This window comes from Helicoverpa armigera, chromosome 13 (assembly GCF_030705265.1).
Source record: "Helicoverpa armigera isolate CAAS_96S chromosome 13, ASM3070526v1, whole genome shotgun sequence".
NCBI classification, from domain to species: Eukaryota; Metazoa; Arthropoda; class Insecta; order Lepidoptera; family Noctuidae; genus Helicoverpa; species Helicoverpa armigera.
Genome location: NC_087132.1, coordinates 8974410 through 8995468, shown reverse-complemented (window position 1 = coordinate 8995468; position 21059 = coordinate 8974410). Strand labels below are relative to the sequence as shown.

The 21059-nt window shown below is 36.2% G+C and overlaps 1 protein-coding gene across 1 annotated transcript in view; it reads right to left on the bottom strand.

Moving 5' to 3' along the window:
- The window catches only part of LOC110378175 (prosaposin), a 29482-nt gene extending 26746 nt beyond the window's left edge, over positions 1 to 2736 (bottom strand). The window contains exons 1-2 of the mRNA XM_064037402.1: positions 2532 to 2736; positions 1155 to 1224 (exon numbers count right to left, since the gene is read on the bottom strand). Of these exons, the coding sequence (XP_063893472.1) occupies positions 1155 to 1224; positions 2532 to 2580 (119 nt within the window). The 5' untranslated portion in view covers positions 2581 to 2736. The remainder of the gene's footprint in view (positions 1 to 1154; positions 1225 to 2531) is intronic.
- Between the last annotated feature and the right edge of the window lie 18323 nt (positions 2737 to 21059).

The following is a 21059-nucleotide window of genomic DNA, read 5'->3' as shown; positions in this document are numbered from 1 at the left end:
TTATGGATTTTGATCCTATGATTAGAATTTTATCACCAGTAGGACTAGGAATGAGTGAAGCATGTAAGGATCAAAGAAAAATTAGTAAAGGTTGCTGTAGTTTTAATTGGGGAGGTTTACCCTTGGCTAGAGGGCAGAAAGATGTTGAATAGAAAAGTAATAAAAAAAATCTAGTAACATTGGTCACTAATTTGGTAGTTGCGAACTTGCAATTGAATGGTATTGTCATGTCGTAAAATTCTATAAAAAAATCCGCAATATGAATTTTTCATTACGAAATAGTCTGCGGAGATGTAAATTATGTTTATATATCCCCCTTGTGAAGCCAGTGTGAGAGCGGACGTGAGTAACGGATTGTCAATAATCATTAAATTGTTGTGACTGACTTGATGTATTATATTATTATTCATATTTATATTCTACACAATTTCAAATGGCAAACTCTTCCTAAATGGTGATAATGAAGTTTAAATTTTCAAATGTAGGTCATCAGAACTGTAGGGTCGTTGACTTTATTAACTTTTGTAAAATAAATGAAATGTTTATGTAGAAACATTTTTACTAATTAACTCTATTCATTGACTCTCGAATTATCCACACTTAATTTATGAACAAATATTAATGATGTGGAATTTTAATGTGCAACAAGTTGATTGAAACATGACTCACTTGATACTAAGTGGACTGTTTGACTTTATTTAGTCATTAATGACTTCCTAAGCATTTGACAAATATATGTAAATTGAAGTCATGATTCACAAGCTTAGTTAAGAAAAATATAATAACGACCTGCCAGTGTAAACAATACTGTTATGTCCAGTTGGAATCATGTCAATGAATATATCAATTAATTTATTTGTTCGTTTAATTGTGATAACCACACACTACTGTTCTCAGTAGCTAACAACCAGTATATTATTATTGTACTTAGCATTTGTTTACTATACTTCTATATGTATATAGGAAACTTTTTAAGTTTGTTTATTCATACTAAAGAGCTCTACAACAACTATTAAACCAATTTGAACAATTCTTTCACAGGTTTTTCTATCCTCGAGTGACATGGGTATATTTTATTCAGTTAAAGGAATACTTCAGCGAGACAGTGGTGAAATCGTGGTCAAAATCTAGTATATTTTAAAATAATATCTTACTTGAGACTCTGACACCATACTGATGGTCCTTTAGCACACTCTTTCGGTACTTGTCGCGCAAACGACAAATCTGCGAACAACACATTAATATTGAAATAAACACAATAATAATTGTAACTCGGCTTATCTCCATATTAAAAATAATGTCAGCGAAACAAGTCAGACGGGTCAGCTACTGTTTATCACTATGAACTTCTGTACAATTTAATAGTGAACACTGAAATTGATAAGAGAACAAAGCAGACGTATGGAATTTATATTGGTTCACTGTATGTTAACTTTATGATGAAAATTTGAAAAAAGTTTGATCATATTTTTTTTCTGCATGTTTTAAATAGGAGGTAGTTCATCAATGTTAAAAGTTACAGTTAAAAAAATGTGTGTATTTCTTTGGTGACTTGTTGACTTTCACAAAGAAAAGATTACTTTATTATAATTTAATACTGATTGAAAGCTTGTAGATATCTTGATAAGTAGGCTCATTATCTTAAAATACATAAGTATTATTGATGACACATAGTTCTGTTGCTTGTGGGTAAAAAAATATTTGTTGTTTTAGCATGTTTTTACTATTAGGTGTATAACAAATAGTAATATGTAGGTATACATTGATAAGGATATTTAAATTGATTTTAACTTGCATTATATAACTACCTACATTTATTTGATATCCTGGTTTGATCATAATTTTTTAATTTTGTCATTGCGTTTTAATCAGGGATACCTAATGTTCAACTGTAGATCAAAAACAGGAAATTTGATCCAGAACACAACAATTGATACTGATATCTTTTAAATACTACTACTGTACAGTCGTATCGCATGATATAGTGTTATAACATGATATCACGCTAAGTACAAAGGAGTTTTTACATCTATTTTAAGTGGGTATGGTAATTCTTGAACATGTGGTAATTATCTATGGTTATAAACCTCACTATTGTTTATATTTATCTGCATCTGGTCAGTTATAGTACTGTAGGTAGTTGCTTTTCGAGAATAATCTAACGTGCTGGCGAAATACACAGAGACTTCGAGAAGACAAAAGTATATATTCACAATATTGAATAGGTGAGTAGATTTTAAGTACTTGCATATCCATTTAATTGGTATAAATTCCAGCAATAATCCAACGTACATTAGTCAGACTGCGTTCGTAATACCTCGAAGAAATCACAACGTACGTAACACGAAAATACTTATTACGATTTATTAAAACAATAGTGGGTATATTTTTTCACCTCTACTGAGATCTTTGTGAAATCGTATTAGGAGTAAAATTCGCGTGTTATTTACTCAATGTTTGAGTACACAAATATTACAAGGACAAACTTAATTATAAATTACGATTAAGCGTACAATAATGTTAGTTCTCACCTGTACAACAAAAGAGTGCTATTAGACAAACCACATAAGTGTTTGTCATTTTTAAAGTTTTCGCTTTATCTCGTGCAGTCCAGTTTCGTTCTCTCCGTACAAAATACTAAACAAATACTGTATAATTTCACTTTGTTTGGAAGTTATTGCGTATCGATTGATAAACAATTGTCAAGTCACTCTCAACAGCCGACAACGAACGTCCCATATAACGTCTCTATATAGTGTATTATCTATGGAACGTCCGTCTAAGAACGCTGTTGCTGTCAAACAAACTATAGTGTTGTGCCATGTATGATTAACGTTACCGACTAAAACCGTTATTTTTTATACGTTAACATTATCCCCCGCAAATATATTAGGAAACGCTTATTGATGTACTGTATGACTAATTATTTATATATTTGATCATTATGAATAAAATTGTTCTATATATGCTCATCATGTATCATGTGTATGTATCATTGCATTGATGACGTCAGATAAAGAGACATTCTGCGCCGTCCTCAAATAAAATTGTTATGGTAGCAGAAGGATTATGATACTAGATTAATTTAACATATTTTGAACTTTTAATCCTTCTTTAAAGAAACGACTGTTTTTTTTTTATTATTATTATTTCCCAACACCGATAATGCACAAGGTTTGATTGTGATTTGACAAGTGTATCTAACGGATGTTACTTCTTTCTGATATTAATAAGTAGTTACATAAAACCATTAATAAAAAGTAAGTTTTATAGTCACCTTATTCATAATAGGTATTCACAAAATTAACGTTACTTTTAATGAAAATGTACAACACTAAAAGCAACGGATGTATCAACGCCATCTAGTAATTTTATGTACTAAATACTAGCTTTAAAGAAGTTAGACGGTTACACTAGTAGTTGCTACTCAGCACTAGATGGCACTGTAGTTTGAATATTTCAGCTATTCAACAACAGATGGCGCTACTAGCATATTGTTGCGGATCAACTTTTATTATTTCTAATGTACGTATTTTTTTTTCTTACGGACATTACGTATGTCTAAATAAATTAATACCTAAGTATTAATTTACTTATTTAGTGGATGCTAACATCCACAGCCTCGATTAAGCGGTAACATTGAAACACAATATTTATTCTAGCGGGCATAATAGTAAATAAGTTTCCATAACTTTTAGAAATCATATTGTCTTGTGATTGATTTAGAATTGAGAAATAAATTATCATTTTTTTATGAATTTTTATAGTAACTGGTAAGTATTGCAAAATAATTTTACCCAGATTTTATATAGATTTCAGGCATCTAGTAATTTAAGGTAATAATTATAACTAAGTAACTGCACACCGCCACCCTGCCACCTTTATTAATTACAGTTTTCTCTTAATCCGTTTAGCACTTTTATTGCTGATTCCTCGGTATCATTGGCAAAAGTAATTTACGTAGCTTCACTTACCGATATTTGATTTAACTTAAGTTTATAGGTAATATCGCTTTCAAGTTTATTTACAAGTAACTTTTTACATAATTATGAATATGTATACAACTTACAACTAACTTATTACCTACTAAGTAGGTACACTTAGTATATTTTTTTTAATTGCAAAAAACTCTTCATTGCTGCCCACCGGGAGTGTACCCAAGAGGCTGGCAGCATTGCCACGTTGGATAATTAACTACATTTCTGCCTATGCGCGTTTTTGTATGTGCTGGAGTACCTATAAGTGACTAAATGGGTAGGTAAACTTTCTAACACTCTTTTGATAAATTCATAACATTTGAAAAATAACGCTATATGCTTTAACAGATAGAAACCTAAAAAACAAAGACAGGCACACACCCAATAGGTAGAAACAGAAAATCTACTTACAGCAGCGCAGCTCCACAGCAAAACAAGTAAATATATAAAATACCTACGTTACGTAAATAAAATCCAAGAAAAGGAACCTCGACCCAATAAGACGTCGAACTCCCATAGAAAAGGACAAAACAAAATTGGTAATTCCATTCTGCAGGTTGGTTTTTCGAGACACAATTAGGACATTTTGTTGGAGTTCGGGTCGTGTAATAAAATTAAGGAGACACCGGACGGTCGCGGTAAGTCGATGTCTTCGGTCGGCATAAAACAAATCCGACCCGAGCCGGCCCGTGAGGACTAGCGCACACAGACCTATGGAGACTTCCTCGTTACTTTATTTTTGTGGTGGTTTAATGTAGACTTTGAGACTTTCTTGGGAGTGGTCTGTGTTTAGTGGGTGTCTCTCTGCTGATATGATGATGCACTGTTGTGCGTCGAAACTATATATTAAGTACCTACAATACAAACAAGCGATTTAAGTTAGAAAATACATACTTACATATTGTAAGCCTAAGATTAATAGGTGAAAAGAGAGAATCATGGAAAAAACTTCAGATATACCTTTTGTTTAATTTACATCACGAACAGTTTTGGGTTACCAGGATGTCACTTGATTTGTATTTTTCAGGAACGTGCTAATGGCGCAAAACTTAATAGTTACATACTCAGAGCAGGTACATCTTCAGAAGATTCTTTTAAAAAGGCAGATGGACTTTACCAAGTGGTATGCTTAGCTAGCACACAGCATCTCCACAGATTTGCGCACGTGCGCGATGTTCACATATTCTGAATAACACTTGAATAGCGCGTCGTAACGCACTGGGCACTCGCACCACGTGACGAGACTACGTCCGCACGATACTTTGTTTGTGTATCAAATCGGACAACAACGGTGACTTTGTAAATGGCGAGGACGTGGTTATGTGCTGTTTTAGGAGCCCCTTTTTGTATCCTTTATGTTTACGGAAGCTATTTCCTTAGTGCCTTACCTTTACAAGAGAATATGAGAACTATCTAATCCATAAAAAGTAATTTGGACCCCAATATCTGGTGTTGTCGTTGTGAATATTTTTGCTCACACCAAATTTTTCGTAGCACTTATATTGGAATTGTCGTAGTATCAAAACACAGTTAATATAGTTTATTTTCTGTGAGAGGAAGATAGCAAAGACATAACAACGAAAATAGTAGAGCAATAACATATCTCCATCATGCTACACTCCATACGTCCCAACAATACTTAGAGCATGGCACGTGCGCGGCATACCTCGCAGCAGTGTTCCACATTCAGCAGTCGCTTAGTCCAGAGCGTCCGAAGCACCTGTAGTCTACAAAATATAGTGTCGAGAGCTAACACCGAGTGGAGTCGCGAAGTTGGCCGCAGTTAGGAAAGATTTGTCGCGCGCCCGCCACCTAATGCCGTATACTCTTGCTCTTGTAAGTAAAAATTATGATTATCGCCCGGCGCGAGCTGAGCCCTTGATCCCTAACTAACGGCCGGAGACGCGAGACTTTCCTTTTCTTCTCAACTATAACTCTTTTTTATTGGCTCCGCGGCGGTTGCAGCGCCCGCCGGCGGCCACTGGATTACGGACTGACCTAACTGATCGGCGAACTAACGACTCTTGAACGTACGTTATTTACAAATCGGGATAGCGCAAGATGCTTGTTTGTGAGCTAGTGGAGTAAGGTTCGTTGGGACAGTGACCGATGTACGTGGGGTTATTAGGAGAAATCGTGGAAAATTCTCTGCTAGGTATTTACGCAGGAAAAGGTACCTATCGGATTCGAAGGATCGATTCTAAGTACTTTATTATTTTAGAAGTTGTAACTACTTAGTGAGCGCAGCATACAACTTCCAATGAATTCCTAAGGCTTATGTTTGCAAAGGAAATCCTTATAAATGTATATTATGTTTGTAAACGAGCCAGCTCTTGCCGTACATAGGTACCGCGAACATCATAAAACACAAGTCAGTCCTCAAGTGCAATACAATACATAAATGAGAGTGGGCCGGAGACGGCGCGAGCCTGCGACGGTCGATTAAGGAAGCGACTGCACCGTTGCCTTGGCGACGCCGCCATCTTGAACCCACCCCGCCCCGCCCGCACCCCCTCGCGCCCCCCCGGGCCCACCACAACCCCCACTGTAAACAACTCGCTGTATCGTTGCACTGAAATACTCGATATATTTAAAAGGCTCTCCAGTCGTCCCCCTGAATCACTGGTGTAAGATAAAATTGTCAATTTATTGTGGATCAAAAAATATGATTGCACTGCTTGTTGGTAACCATTTACTAAATGGACATATAAAGAGGAAAGTCTAGTAGATATACCTAATGGTTTCAGAAAATAATAAATTAAGATTTAAAAAAATACAAAAACTACTTAGTGATTTTTTACTAGGTACATACTTACTTTACTATCGATATGGAACCATAAAAGATGCTGAAATATAGGTCTGATGATTTGTTACAAAATCTGCATGATGGACTTTTACAGTCTGAGATCTTTAAAATAGCAGCATCAACCCAGACTTCTCGTCTGTAAATCTCATAACTACGAAGTACCTAATGCTTCGAGGTACCTATATAAAAAAAAACATTGAAAATTGAAAAACAGGTGCATTAAAGTCACTTACTCCTAAACCTCACCCTAAGTTATTGATTAAAAAACGCACCTCTGCCATCATGATTTACATTACGTGCTTTTCTTCGTGTTGATAAACAAAGAGTAATATTTCGCGCGATGAATATCGAGGCAGTGATTCTGAACGGTGACCGTCCAATTACACGTGAACGGTCGCGAAGACAAATGGCGAACATTACTCAAGATTAGGAGCCGCCCGACTCTAGTCCACCTAATGTCGCAGAGTGCACTAAATCATATCACACGATTCGCTGAAAAACATTCGCTATAGCCTTTTGTTTTAATTCTCTTTAAAAAAAAAGCCCTGAAAAATACTTTTTCCTAAATTTTTCTTAACTTAGAATGTGGAATAGCTTGGGTAGACCTGAATAAAAACTACAGGCGTTGTATCTTCTTTCCAATTATTATATTAGAGTCACCTCCGAGTATAAATATCAAGTACCAACTTTTTAAACGAAATAACTGTTTATTTGATCTTCAAAGCCCTCAAGAGTAAAAAAAACACAAAAAAACAGAGCATAGGTTCACGTGAGTTCCGAGGCACGTAGGTGATTCTTTATGATTTGGTCATTCATCATTCTTACAGCCTACCATATGAAGAATTGTATCTTTGATCGATTGACCCATGTGCCTATAACCAGTACCAATAGGATCTCAGGGTCCTCATATTATATACCCATGTAACACTTACTATTAAGTAGTAAACAGGTACGTACATAAGAAAATGTTGTCGGCAAGCATTTTCCGTTACACATAGGTACTAATACCCATTAAGTTGATATTATGAAAGTAGAAGGCAATCTGTACAACGTTTTAATGTATTATGTAGAATTATAAAGGCGTAGAGCCCCGCTTACTTCTTATGATTTATTCATGAGGGAAGAACAATGTTAAATTTGAACATGCCTACTTGTACGCCAGCATTTTAGTAGAAAATGTCAAGCGGTTTATTAAGTAATTTGTTTTTCATAAAGATTTATTGATAAATATAATTAGTACACCTATGCTGTGACCTCATTAATATTGACGTTTAATTAGGCAGGTTCTTGATATAGCGGCAGCCTTTATTTGCTTCAAAGGAAAATTGAAAAACTGATATGAAAATCGTTGTGCTCTTATATTATTTATGTCACATTAACTTTTATGTGGTATTAATTAAATAACTTTACTTTTTATCAACATAATACTGTGTACTGAAACATAACGTTCAGCAGTTCTAAATGACATATGTTTGAAAGTGTAATCTTGAAGCAGTAGAATCCGTTGTAAATGTACCCATTTTGTCAGTGCTTACAAAATTCTAAAGCTGGGAGCGAAGTAGCGAGTGCAATATACAAGGAGGGAAGTTTGTGCCGCTGTGTGTGTGCCGCGGCTCTCGGCGACCGACTTGCTTTATACACATAATATTTATACGAAAAGAAAACTTGTTTGAAGTCGTGAACAAAGCCAATCCGCCGCGGTTATTCGTGATATTTTCAGGCAAAGTCGTACCTTATTCGCAAACATCGAATCCCGTATACAATACAGTGCGAAACGAAATTCGAAGGATAGATAATTTCGGAGAGAAAGAAATAAGGCGAAAGGGAAAAAAATATAAATTGAATAGTCGAGTACACGCATCCCGGCATTACCATAAAGGCAACAGGGATCAAGCCGGATTCCTCTACGAACTTTTTTATTTTCCTTCCACCTCTAAATCTCCCAGGCAAAGCTTCGCGAATCTGCAAATGTTGATTTGATGATGTGGTGTCTGTGCGCGGCGCGCGTGCGACAGCGTCGCGTCGCGTCGCCTCGTGTCGCGTCATGTCGCGTGATGTCGCCTCGTGTCGCTCGTGTGGCCCGCACTGCTTATTGCTGACCTGAATTTTATCGCTTATGACATGATGTCGCGACGTCAGCGCTCCTACGAGCCGGCTTTTGATTACTTGCACTTTTATTGCCTCTCGCTCGTCTAAGATTTGTAGCTCCGTCGTAGCTCGATGAAATCAGTTTTAGTGTTTGTTTATTCAGCGCGCCGGAGGATAAACATAACAGTATATCCCGGCGCGACGCGTATATCTAAAACAATTGAGTAGGAGGGCAGGGTTGTAGCAGCCAGTAGATAGCTAACGAGCAGGAGCAAAAGGTTGCGGGCGCGCGCCGCTCCAGGCCGGATTACGGTGCTCATCCATTGCGGTCATTAAGACACATTACCCCGCCCCGCGCCCCGCCGCGCCCGCCGCCGCCCGCACACACCCGCTTTTTAATTCAACTTTCCTCCTTCACCAATTTGCATGATTACTTTCGTTTTTATTGTGCTCCTCCACGGCTCCATTCTCTTAAAGTATTGGTTATTTGGATAAGCCGAGCACACTAAATAAACATGTATTTCGAATTAAATAACACTCATGCAGCTAGGGGCTGTAAAACGTATCACTGGGAAATCACTTTAGAATATCCGTTTGCGCTACGCAGCAGATAAAGCTCCAGGCTCTTAGGTATATCGTAATAAAATTTGTTAAGTCCTACAAACTGACAATTCCTTACTGTTTTCAATGAAAACTTTAAGCATTAAGGAAGCAGAACACAAGTGATATCAATCAGTAATGAGCCGTCGTAACTCGCAGTACGTAACAACCGCCATACATCAGCGGGCAACACTAAAACGCCGAGAAACAACTATCCGAGCTACAATTTTGAAACAATTACCTCCAGCTCAATATCGTAAGATTAAGAAAGTCCACGGTCGGAATTAGGATTTGGGAGCGAATGAGGGCAAACCGTCTTAACAGCCCGACTCCACAAATTGCGGACCTTAACGAGGGCATAAAACTCGAGTCGCAGTGCCGGAGACGCCACAGATTGTACTCAGACTTAGTTCAGGATTAATGGTGTAGAAAACAGATTATCATTGGCTGGATTTCCATTAGTTGGCCCCTGCCACCGGCGCGTGAAACCTACGGAGATAGCAGCCACTCGGTGTTATTATTTTCCACATAACGGAGCAGCGCGTCTCCCAATTTAATTCTATTAGGTTCTGTCGCGTTTGAACGACAGCACAATAAAGTCGTTTGAGTGGCGACGAGTCGTACCGCGCCCGTGCCGCGTCGTGCCCGCCCCTGATATACGCTCATTTGATTCCCGCTATTGTTTTGTTTATCAATTTTATATTGAACACGTTTTTATGGTATTTGTTTAGAACTCACATATTATTATTGAATGATTTTCAGGAGTTCATCTACTTCCTACTACTAGATTTAAAGTTTCCTCATAATTGTAACTTAGATTATTTAACATAATTTTAAGTACTTACCGAAATAAACCCCGCATTTCCTTATTAAGTAATTTTAATTTTTGGATAATCATAAGTGTTCGACTGACACTGATTCGTAAAAATAAGGGTTATGACTCTTAGAAAAAAGAATAAATCCTGAAAAGGAACGAATGATGAACGTTTTCTCGCAGAGTACATAGCTCAATATTTTTTTACGGTGATGGATACAAAATTCAAGAAGCGTAAAACATGACCTAATTATATTCAGTTCCAAACTACACGTCTCTCATTAGTTTCATAATTCATGCAACACCGGCGTAGCACAAACAACAAAGCACATAATTTCGGTTATTTCGACTACAAAAGCTCTGTAATGAAATGTCGCACCGGTTTTTCCGTTTAAAAACATTACACGTACGATGTTGCGATGTTTTAATGAATACAAATTACATTTGCAAATGTGCTTAATCCAGAAATTAGTTACGCCCCTCCGTAGCGAGGCTCGTGCTGGCTAAATACCGCTGCACCCGTTTCATATTCCGTCTGCAGGTACTACAAATATACCCAACTGTGTTAGGTATTCTGAGAACACTATTTCTAAAGTAAGGAGTTGGTTTAGGTGAGAGTTTGAGATTGCTGAATTTTGTCTTATGGTCCTGTGGTCTTCTAACCAAAAGGTGCAAACAATTATTACCAAAAAGTACTTCAGTGTACCGGATTTTGAAAAACAACTAAATGTATAAAATGTAACATGGCTGGAGTAAGTTCTTACTTTTCAATGAAAGCAAAAGAAAATTCAATAAACCCACCATTTTACAAACGATCCATTTGATTAAGAATCGGCGAACCAAACATAAGTTCCGTAAGGTATAAAATTGTATAAACAGTCTATACTAAGGCTGTAGGTATAATAACCGGAATTGGGCTTCTTTACGCCTCATCTAGCGCTCGTTATGCCTCGATCGTAAATCTTCATTCCCCTCCCCCCGCGCCGCAGCTCCCTGCTCTTGATTTTCCCCACCACTCGAACCTCGGATGTACTCGTAACATATCATAATACGTTAGTGTTGACGTGATGAGTATTTAAATGCGAGGTTTATGAAGCCTCAGTGTCTCGCAGACGCCTCGAATACGTAATGTCAACTAAGTAATTGTAGGCGGGTCGTGTTTTACACTATATAGGTTTAGAATTTTAAACAGACTTTGAATAAGAGGTTCTCGATTCTAGGGATTGATCTACGTACTTATATTTCTTCATGTCTTTCGGCATTGTGATGAAATTTTGATTATTTCTTGTGCCACGTAGTCGGTTTTCAAGTAAACAAATTTGTATTAGTTATTCTTTTCCTATCGGGTCCTTTGGCAGATCGATTGCGTATCTTGAATCATACCTGCCACTCAACATGATTTCTCTTCATAAAAATCTTTTCATTATTTGACAACGCTTGCAAAAATGTATATCTACACTGAAAGTAAGAATACCTATCGCGTTGCAGAATTCACGTGCCTTATCGCAATGTGCTCTGTGATAAACAATATTCAATGCCGCTATGCACCTTTTTAGCGTTATGTAATATCATGTGCAACTACATAGGTATATTTACTGACGTAAATATTTTCTGATCTTGTAATATAGGAATAACAGATTGACTTTCAAAAAAGCGCTTGTCTAAGAAAAAGAACACAATAAATTGATTTCTATATGAAAAAGGAAAATATTCAATGTACAATATTTTATACCAGTCACGGAAAACATATCGAGCAGTGTATTCAACTACTAACGATTGAATGAATTTGGAGCTAAAGCTACGAAGTTTCGGAGCGGCGTAGCATATTGAATACACCATTACAGGGCCCAGAGATCGTAGTGCACTGAATACTTTTGTTTATAAATTTTAACCATATAATTCAAGCTATATGAAAAATAGAAAAATGGAAAAATAACTAGAGATTTTCGAAGTATTGCCACATAAGTAGAGAGATCCAAAAGCCTTCAACTGGCAACTTCTTTATGAAGTAAACATATCTGCATGAGTTGAGTAGTGTTTGCAATAAATCCGTGTCGCAGTGTATTTATTTACTGCTCCCTCCCCTCTCCCCCCCGGGCCCGGGCACCCGCCCGCCCAAGTCGCCCGCCCTACGCGATGCACGATGTAATATGTCTAGAAAGTTTATTAAACTCCCTGTATGTCATATGATGTAAACTAGGTACTTGTTTATTCATGAGAAAGTATGTTTTATGTTGATAAGTTAAAAGGTATAGGTAAAGTGACGTGAGGCTTGTACAATAACTTGTAGGTGAAAGTGCTAAGCCTCACCGAAAAGGTAAAATTACTCGCGTTTATATTCAGAGAGGTTTTGGTAAAATTTTGTTATGTATATGAATTTACTTGGTGAAGTTGATTACGTTAACCAAGTGGAGCTAGTAGGAATATTAAAACTTAAAGACGTAAATGAAGGTTCCATAGAGTACCTACATATTCAAAATTTTGCTTATTTCATGCCTTCTATATTATCTCCATCTCAAAACCAGTACAAGTCTAAAGCAACAAACTAAAGTAAATTTTCTATTCCGTACAAAATTCGTGTACATTTTCAGTTAAAGTTATATAGACGCAAAGCGTAGTGAGTGCGATATTATTCCGTAGTCAGGCGGCTTCAGGCACGGAACACAATTAACTTGTAAGATTGTCTGCGGAGGTTGCACTCGCTACCCTCGCCCTCCTCATCCATCTACCCTCCCTTCCAAACAAAACATCAATAAACTCGACCAGTCAACCGACTCTCGACCTTACTTCTAAGACCTAAAGTCTATAATGCTTTGGCTATGAATAAGTTTTATGTGCCGCATTTATTTCGCGTAGGTATAACAGTCCAGTTACCCTTGATTGGTTGTCGTTCCTCTAATCCCGTTTTGATCCTTTCCACCCAAAACCTAACCCTCTACGTTCCTCTAACTATTGACATGCGTACCTTTACGTTTGTGTAACGTAATCATATCGACGTCGAAAAATGTAATTGCATTTTAAAGGGTAACTGGGAAAACCATGCTGTAGTTTGCCTGGTTTTAGAATTCATGTTTATGAACTTAAGAGCGTGTACGTCAACCGCGCGCCATTTGGCCTAAAATGGTACTTTTCAAACCACTGTTTCTCATTAACTACTTATCCTATAACTATGTTATTTTTTAATAACGCAAGGTTATTTCACTGTCTATATAGTTAATTGAACATAAATTTCAATTTGTGTAGTTTAAATACTTAAAACCCCTATAACGTAACAGATGTTTTATAAAATTCCCGTTCAGCGTCTATTTCGAAGCTTAAATTCATGTGAAAACAGTGGCAAATCTAATCATATTTATTTTTTTACTCATAGACGAAATCCCCATGCCTATAGTTAGTTGAAAACATTTTTTGATTTAGGTCTCTATCTTTCAGAAAAAAATATTTTAACAATGTGAAAAATTGTGAATTTCAAATGCTTTTTTTACCTATCTATCTTACTTAATTTAATATAACAATTATTTACTATAGTAATATAACTCTTTCTTTAAAACATAAACTTTATATTATAATTTAATCTCTCATTTTTATTTTTTTATAAATTATTTAAAAACTACTATAAAACGCTGCACGCGAGTCAACTCAAACCAGACCGCCGCAAGGCTTCACAGAGAGAGGACGTGTCGCTCCGTCACATCGCGTAGGGTGAATAACCTCTGCCGTGGATACCGAGAATAGAGTACATTTCAAGCGCGACCAACAAATCTTGATACATTACTATTTTATTTAAAGCTCAATTTTGAAGCATATTTTTTTTATCGATTGAGTTGAAATTTTGTTTGAATGTTCAGTTTTAATGACAATGTATTCATTCTATATCCAATATGGCGGTATACCCAAGATGGAGAAAAAAATGTTTTTAATGCATTCCTACGATATGGGTATCAAATGAAAGGGCTTGCTATGAATAACTCGAAAAAAAATGTGTCGCGAGTCTAAATCCAATATGGCGGACTCCTTAGGCTAGAAATCACTTATTGCAGATGTCTGTTACCAATCGAGCTATAATTTTTTTTTTTTTTCATTTTGGATGTACCCTGACTTTTGATCTCGAATAACTTTTGAAGCATATAGGATAGATAACTTAAAACTTTATTTGCAATGGTAAACCCCAGCTCTTCACCAATATTTGGCTTTCCGGCAATTGTTGTTATTTGACCACAATTTTTCGGTCTGGATAGACTGCACCATTCATATAAACAATCAATTTTTCAAATCGGTCCAGGCGTCTTTGAGAAATCGAGAACAATCAAATTGAGAACAATCACAAAACAATCTAATTGAAACCTCCTCCTTTCTTTTTTTGAAATCGGTTAAAATACAGAAACTCTTAACATTGTCATTAATCATCAGTCGACTATTTAGTACTGTTGAAAATTGTATGTAATATACAGAAAGTCCTCAAAACCAAGGTTTTCATAGGTGCCCGATTTTTTTGCAAAAGAGTGTAAGTATTAACGACTTATTTTCATGCTTTTATATTTTAGGCATCCATAGACTTACACTATTTTCCCGCTATTAACTATTTACTAAATAATATATTTTTTGTTCTACCAATTTCACTCGAAAGGATCAAAATGGTTTGTGTGACTATACGTGAAGTATGATAGGCACGCACACAGCCGCGACGCTAGTCTGCGCGGTTTTTTGCGTTGAATTACCTAAAGTTGACATCGCGCGCCGAGCGTACACGCTCTTAAATATTGATCACTAGGTCTAGCGAAAAAACCTCGGCGCTGAGGTGTCACAAAAACCAGGTATCTTGAAATCCTGGTATTAAATTCACTACTAGCTAACGACGCGAGATTTATGTACGCATTCTGTAAAATAAAAAAAAACATGCATTAAAAGTATTTGAAGAAAAACATACTCCCTGAGAAAGAAACTGTGGTAGAAAGTAGATCCTTATTTGATTTCGGTATAGAATAGTTATTTTAAATAAAATAATGTAGGGTTGTTAGTACATAACGCATCCCTTGTTTCTGCCAGTAGGTACATATAGATTGAAAATGTTTTTAAAATATTATTCGGCAGCGATACGATAATTAGGTACAAACAATGACTTTCACATCAGATCGAGTTATCAGATAGCTGATGCAAAACACTACGTAATGTCACCATGTCACCACCCGCACGCTGGCGCGCGACGCATCGTGAGCCTATGTGTGCATGTATTACTCGCATTACATCTCGTGTTGGCGTCGGGCAAATATTATATAGGGTTGATATGATAAGGTGCTCATGTGCGCACGTAGACTCCGGACCTCGGTGACTAAGGCGATCCTTGATAAAATAAAAAGCCATACTAATGTTTGTCACCATAAAGATAAGCACAGTGACGCGCGGGCCCCAGTCGCGGCCACCGCACACTCGTGCTTGCGTACACACGGAACCGTGAACAAATACTATGTACCCTAATTAAACATCAAATAATAAAAACTCGACATTGACTCTCTGATAATGACAGCGTCGACAAACACAGTGCTGTACGCACCGGCCGAAACCGACCTTTGACGTCAAAGCGGCGCAGTGATCGCGCCACACGAATATGGTTTGATTGCGTCCCAAACCGAAAGCGATTAGACCGGGCGACAGCGCGGCCGCGTTAGTCCGCGAAAGCTCCCACCAAAAGGAGCAAAGAATCGGAAAGCGATACGGCTAATCCCACTAATCGGGCAGCAATTGAAAAATAAAAATGTAGATGGCGGAATGATTCCATTTAGAGCCAAAACGATGCGACAAAATAATAAAAAAGGTACGGGCGGAACGGAATGGGCCTGCCCCGGCGGCCGGCGGCTAATATTGAAAGCAAATCCTCGGCTAAATCCTTAAAGCGCTCGGATTCGAGCACCTGGAAACTGTGTGTTTGCACCGCGCCGAGTCCGCACCGCGCCCGCGCCGCGCCGCCGACGCAACCATAATCATTCGCAGGATTATTGTATACTTTCCGGCTAATATCACAGATTTTCATGAATCAATTGTTGCCAATTTATTGGCATTTAGAGCTTAGGAGCAGCTTTTAAAATTTTCGGCGCTTTATTTTTCTAATGAGGCTTTTATAACCGTACGACAGGTCAAGAGTTACATATATCTCTTAGGTTTTCTGTTTTATTTATTCCACATTTAGGTGTTTAGGAGAAGGAAAAATAACCGTGGTTTAAACCATTAAGGACCTTTTCATCCGAAATGTGATCTAAGCTAAATTTTCTAAGATTCCAGGTTTCTTCGCCTACACTTTAGGTATTTAATTTTTTGTCAAGTATACACGCTGGGAGGCTGGTAGGGCCGCGTTGCCATGACAACGCAATCTATCTCGTACGCTGGCAGGCGTCGTCAGAGCGCCGCTATAAAATAGCTTACGGTAACGTGAAATTTATTTCCATTTCTCTATAATGCACATCTTTCGGTGCAACATTTTAAACGCGACTTTATCGTGTCGCATTCGTGAGACCTAGTTTCGTTTGAACATTTTTATTTTACCCTGTATTGTTATAAAATTGACTTTGAATAATTTTCAGACGGCTTTAGAAAAAGATTTATTGAATTTCTTGGGTGTATTTCGCAAAGTACGTGTTTTCATTGAAAGTTTTCTAGTAAGTACTGGTTTTAGTTTAGCCTCACAGCCTTGTGTATCTACAACATGCGAGTGGCGTCTTCAAATCGTCTCGTACAACTGTCATGCTAATTGTGATAATTTGTTTGTTGATTAACTTATTAATTAAATTATTTCGCTGAATCTGTTAGAATTAATTATTTCATTATGAAGTGATATCACAAATCAGATTCATAATACTTTTATTGGTCTCTCGAGTGTAGGATCGCGTCCTTTAATATATAACAACTAAGTAGTCATAAGTGAAAGATAATTTAGATAACTTGTGTGATATCTAGACACACGGCAGTGTGTCCGCCAAGTTCGAGCAAAAAAAGCGACACACCGGCCGTGGGTTATATTACACGAACCATTTCGGGCCAAATTCGACCCCCCTATAACTCAAAATCTATTTTATTTACGCATATCAAATTTCTAGTATCTGTTGAGACCCCCTCACTTATCTAAAATACAAAATTTCATTAATATACCTATTATAGGTCTTGAGATATTGACGTCAGAAAATCGCTATTTTTACTATACACTCACTGACTGACTGACTGACTGACTCACTCATCAAAAACCTAGACCACTTCCAATGGTCGTATTGACTTGAAATTTGGCATGGAGGTAGGTCTTTATGTCAAGGTAAAGGGAAAAATCTGAAAATGGCCAAGTGTGAGTCGGTTTCAAAATAATGAAGGTGTTTATACCCCTAAGGAACTAAAACGATCTAAATTTATCTATATTTATATAATATATCTTCGAATGGTCGTATTGACTTGAAATTTGGCATGGAGGTAGGTCTTTATGTCAAGGTAAATGGAAAAATCTGAAAATGGCCAAGTGTGAGTCTGTTTCAAAATAATGAAGGTGTTTATATCCCTAAGGAACAAAAACGAACTAAATTTATCTATATTTATATAATATATCTTCGAATGGTCGTACCGATCTGAAATTCGTTACAAAGGTTTGTATTTAGTCAAAGTAAAGTAAAAATCTGAAAACGGCCAAGTATGAGTCACTTTCGAAAATAATGAATGTGTAACTTTGATCCACGAACATAAAATATGATAACATGTCATGTCAGTCTGTTGGTAAATCTAGTACATTTAGTTAATCTAGTTTATTTCTTTGTAAGAAGCATAGTGCATATTCAAAACTTAATAATAAGAAAACAATAAAATAAACAACCTTACAAAAATAAATGAAATCCCACCCAAAACAAAAATGTGAAAGACTGCCAAGTTCGATAAAATGGGAATACTTCGCCTATAAAAGAAGTGAGATCTGAATAAGTACCAAGTTCCATACACATACCTTAGTTAAAAATAGTTCCTTTTTAATGATGTTACTTGGCAAGTTTCAATAGAAAATTAAATACTTGATTCATTGCGTTTAGTAGGTTTATAACAAGGTGTGTGAAAACTTGCCAAGTAACATCATGAAAAAGTAACTATTTTTAACTAAGGTATGTGTATGGAACTTGGTACTTATTCAGATCTCACTTCTTTTATAGGCGAAGTATTCCCATTTTATCGAACTTGGCAGTCTTTCACATTTTTGTTTTGGGTGGGTATTGAGTAACATGAGCCCATAGATAAACGGTTAACTTAAATACCGCATTGATTGCTTATCATGCTTATGTAGCATCTTTACTGAGATACGGTCTCATAATTTGGGGTAACTCAGTAGACGTGGAAAGAGCTTTCAAAGGACAAAAAAAATGTATTCGGGCATTGTGTGGAGCTCACTTCTTGGATAGCTGTAAACCTCTATTCCAAAAACTTAAAATATTGTCTTTACCATGTCTTTATATATTTGAAACATGCATGTTTGTTAAAAACAATTATGATCTATTTGAAAAAAAACACTACAAAACAAATAGTAGAGTACGACACAAAGACAAATTGAAATTACCCCAAGTAAAATTAATATTATATAAAAGAAATATTTACTGCATGGCAATAACTATATATAACCACTTACCAAATAATATCCAAGATTTACCATTGTTATTATTTAAAAGAGTGCTATTTAGACTGTTATTAGAAAAAAATTACTACAGTATCAAAGAATACTTGGAGGATGAATCGCTAGTGACATAATAAATAAATATATTTGACTGTACATACTATATAATATTCAAAAATGACATAATTACAATAATAATATAATTACAATAATAATATAATGTAATTTCAATTTCATTATAAATATTTTGTACGCCATAGTATGGCAGGATATGTTGGAACCAGAAATTTGTACCATCTATTGTACCATATTCTGACAAATAAATATTTTTGATTTGATTTGATTTGATTAGATTTAGGAGCCCGTTACCGGTTGATAGATTGTCAATGCGTTGCAGATATAATGTGGTATGAGTCCAAAAATATTACTCTCTAGCGGCTTGTAGTGGCCCCGTATGTATCAAACGAAAATAATAACAACCCGCAATAGTCTGAAGAATGTGTTAATTTTCTGTAATCAAAATAGATAAAAAAAGCACCATAAATCGGTATAAAGTTGCAGAAAGCAGCACATACTTACTCAGACATGAAAAAGTCACTCAAACTGATGCACTATTCCATTTGGCTTCACTAAAATCACTCGATGTTCGATCTATATGTTATGGACCAAGTGATAAATTGGGCAGTATACATAATGCCCGGTCATTATGAAAAATGCCCAATATGACAGTGCAATCTATACATATAATAAATCTGTAGAAAAGTAATTTTTGTACATTGAAGAAATTGACAAAAAAAATAGCCAGCATGTTAAAGGATAACTAACAGAACCCATTTCCATCATTTTTGTCATTTTTGTCTGTTTGTCTGTTTGTCTGTTTGTCTGTTTATCTGTTTGTTCGTTCGGGATTCACGTAAAATCTACGAATTCAATGCAGACAATGCTTATATACAAAAATTCTACGTAACTTGGGGTATTACTTAGTTTTTGTTTCATCGAAATCGATTCACTCTATCAAAAGATATGATTAATTTTGTGAATTCAAGATGTAAAATATTACGACACGCAATCTGTTTGTCAAAACTGTACATTTGAATGTTGTACTTATATTAGTTGATCGGCCTATTAATCTTTACACAGAAAATCACACCTTCATAAGTAACTTCGGAAGAAAAAAAAATGAAAATTTTGTTTAGCCAAGGTTAAAGTAGCTCCATCTGTGGTAATCTGTGTTAAATAAAATACATAAAATTTGACAAAGGAGCGAGGTGGTAAATGACAATAAATTACCATACATTCTTTATAGAGGATTATTATTTCAACAGATGGAGTTGTGTATTTTCCGTAATTCACCATATTTTAACACGTAGTGTAATTTTTCGATAGACATTTCAATAGTGTTTGTCAGTTTGCCGTGCCACATCAAAATCCAATTATAATTATTACCTTGATGAAAGGAAAATTAATAGTTCTCAGCCAAATTTAAAACGGTGCCATCTAAATTATTTTTTGAACATTATGTCAAAAATGATGACTTTAGTATAACAATTAATTATCATTTAAAGTTACAGATGGAGTTCATATCAGGATTTTTTCATAAACATAGTTTAGCTTATCTTCCACTAATGTGGTGGCTAAATTACTTTGAGTGAGTAGTATTAAGTAGACCTTAATTATTTTTTCTGATGCAAAATATGTAAACTTAATCCTAGAAGAAATGAGGATCTGTCTCTCGCAAGCCCTGCTAAGCGTGAGGTAGGTAGGTAATGTAGGATTCTGTAGCTTTAAGAACAAGCCCAGATACAAAGTGCAGATAAGAAATGGGAGCTTTCTCGATTTAATACCATACACACGTAAAATGCTTTATGCGTCTGAAAACGAACACATTGCGCGTCGCATACCAGAGACATGCTTACTTTCAACTTCTGATCGCAAATACACTGGTCACGATTACGAACAGTCTCAGTAGGACCCGAGCCAAGTCTAAAAAAACACCTTTTATATAAAACTACGTTTGATGTCATTCAATCACAAAGACAGAATTGTTTTCTGTTGCAAATCCTATCCACCTGTATCCTATCCTAATCCAGCATGCATTGCACAAAAACCAATGGTATCCTGTTCGAGAAGTCAAAAGAGTCGACCTGCCAA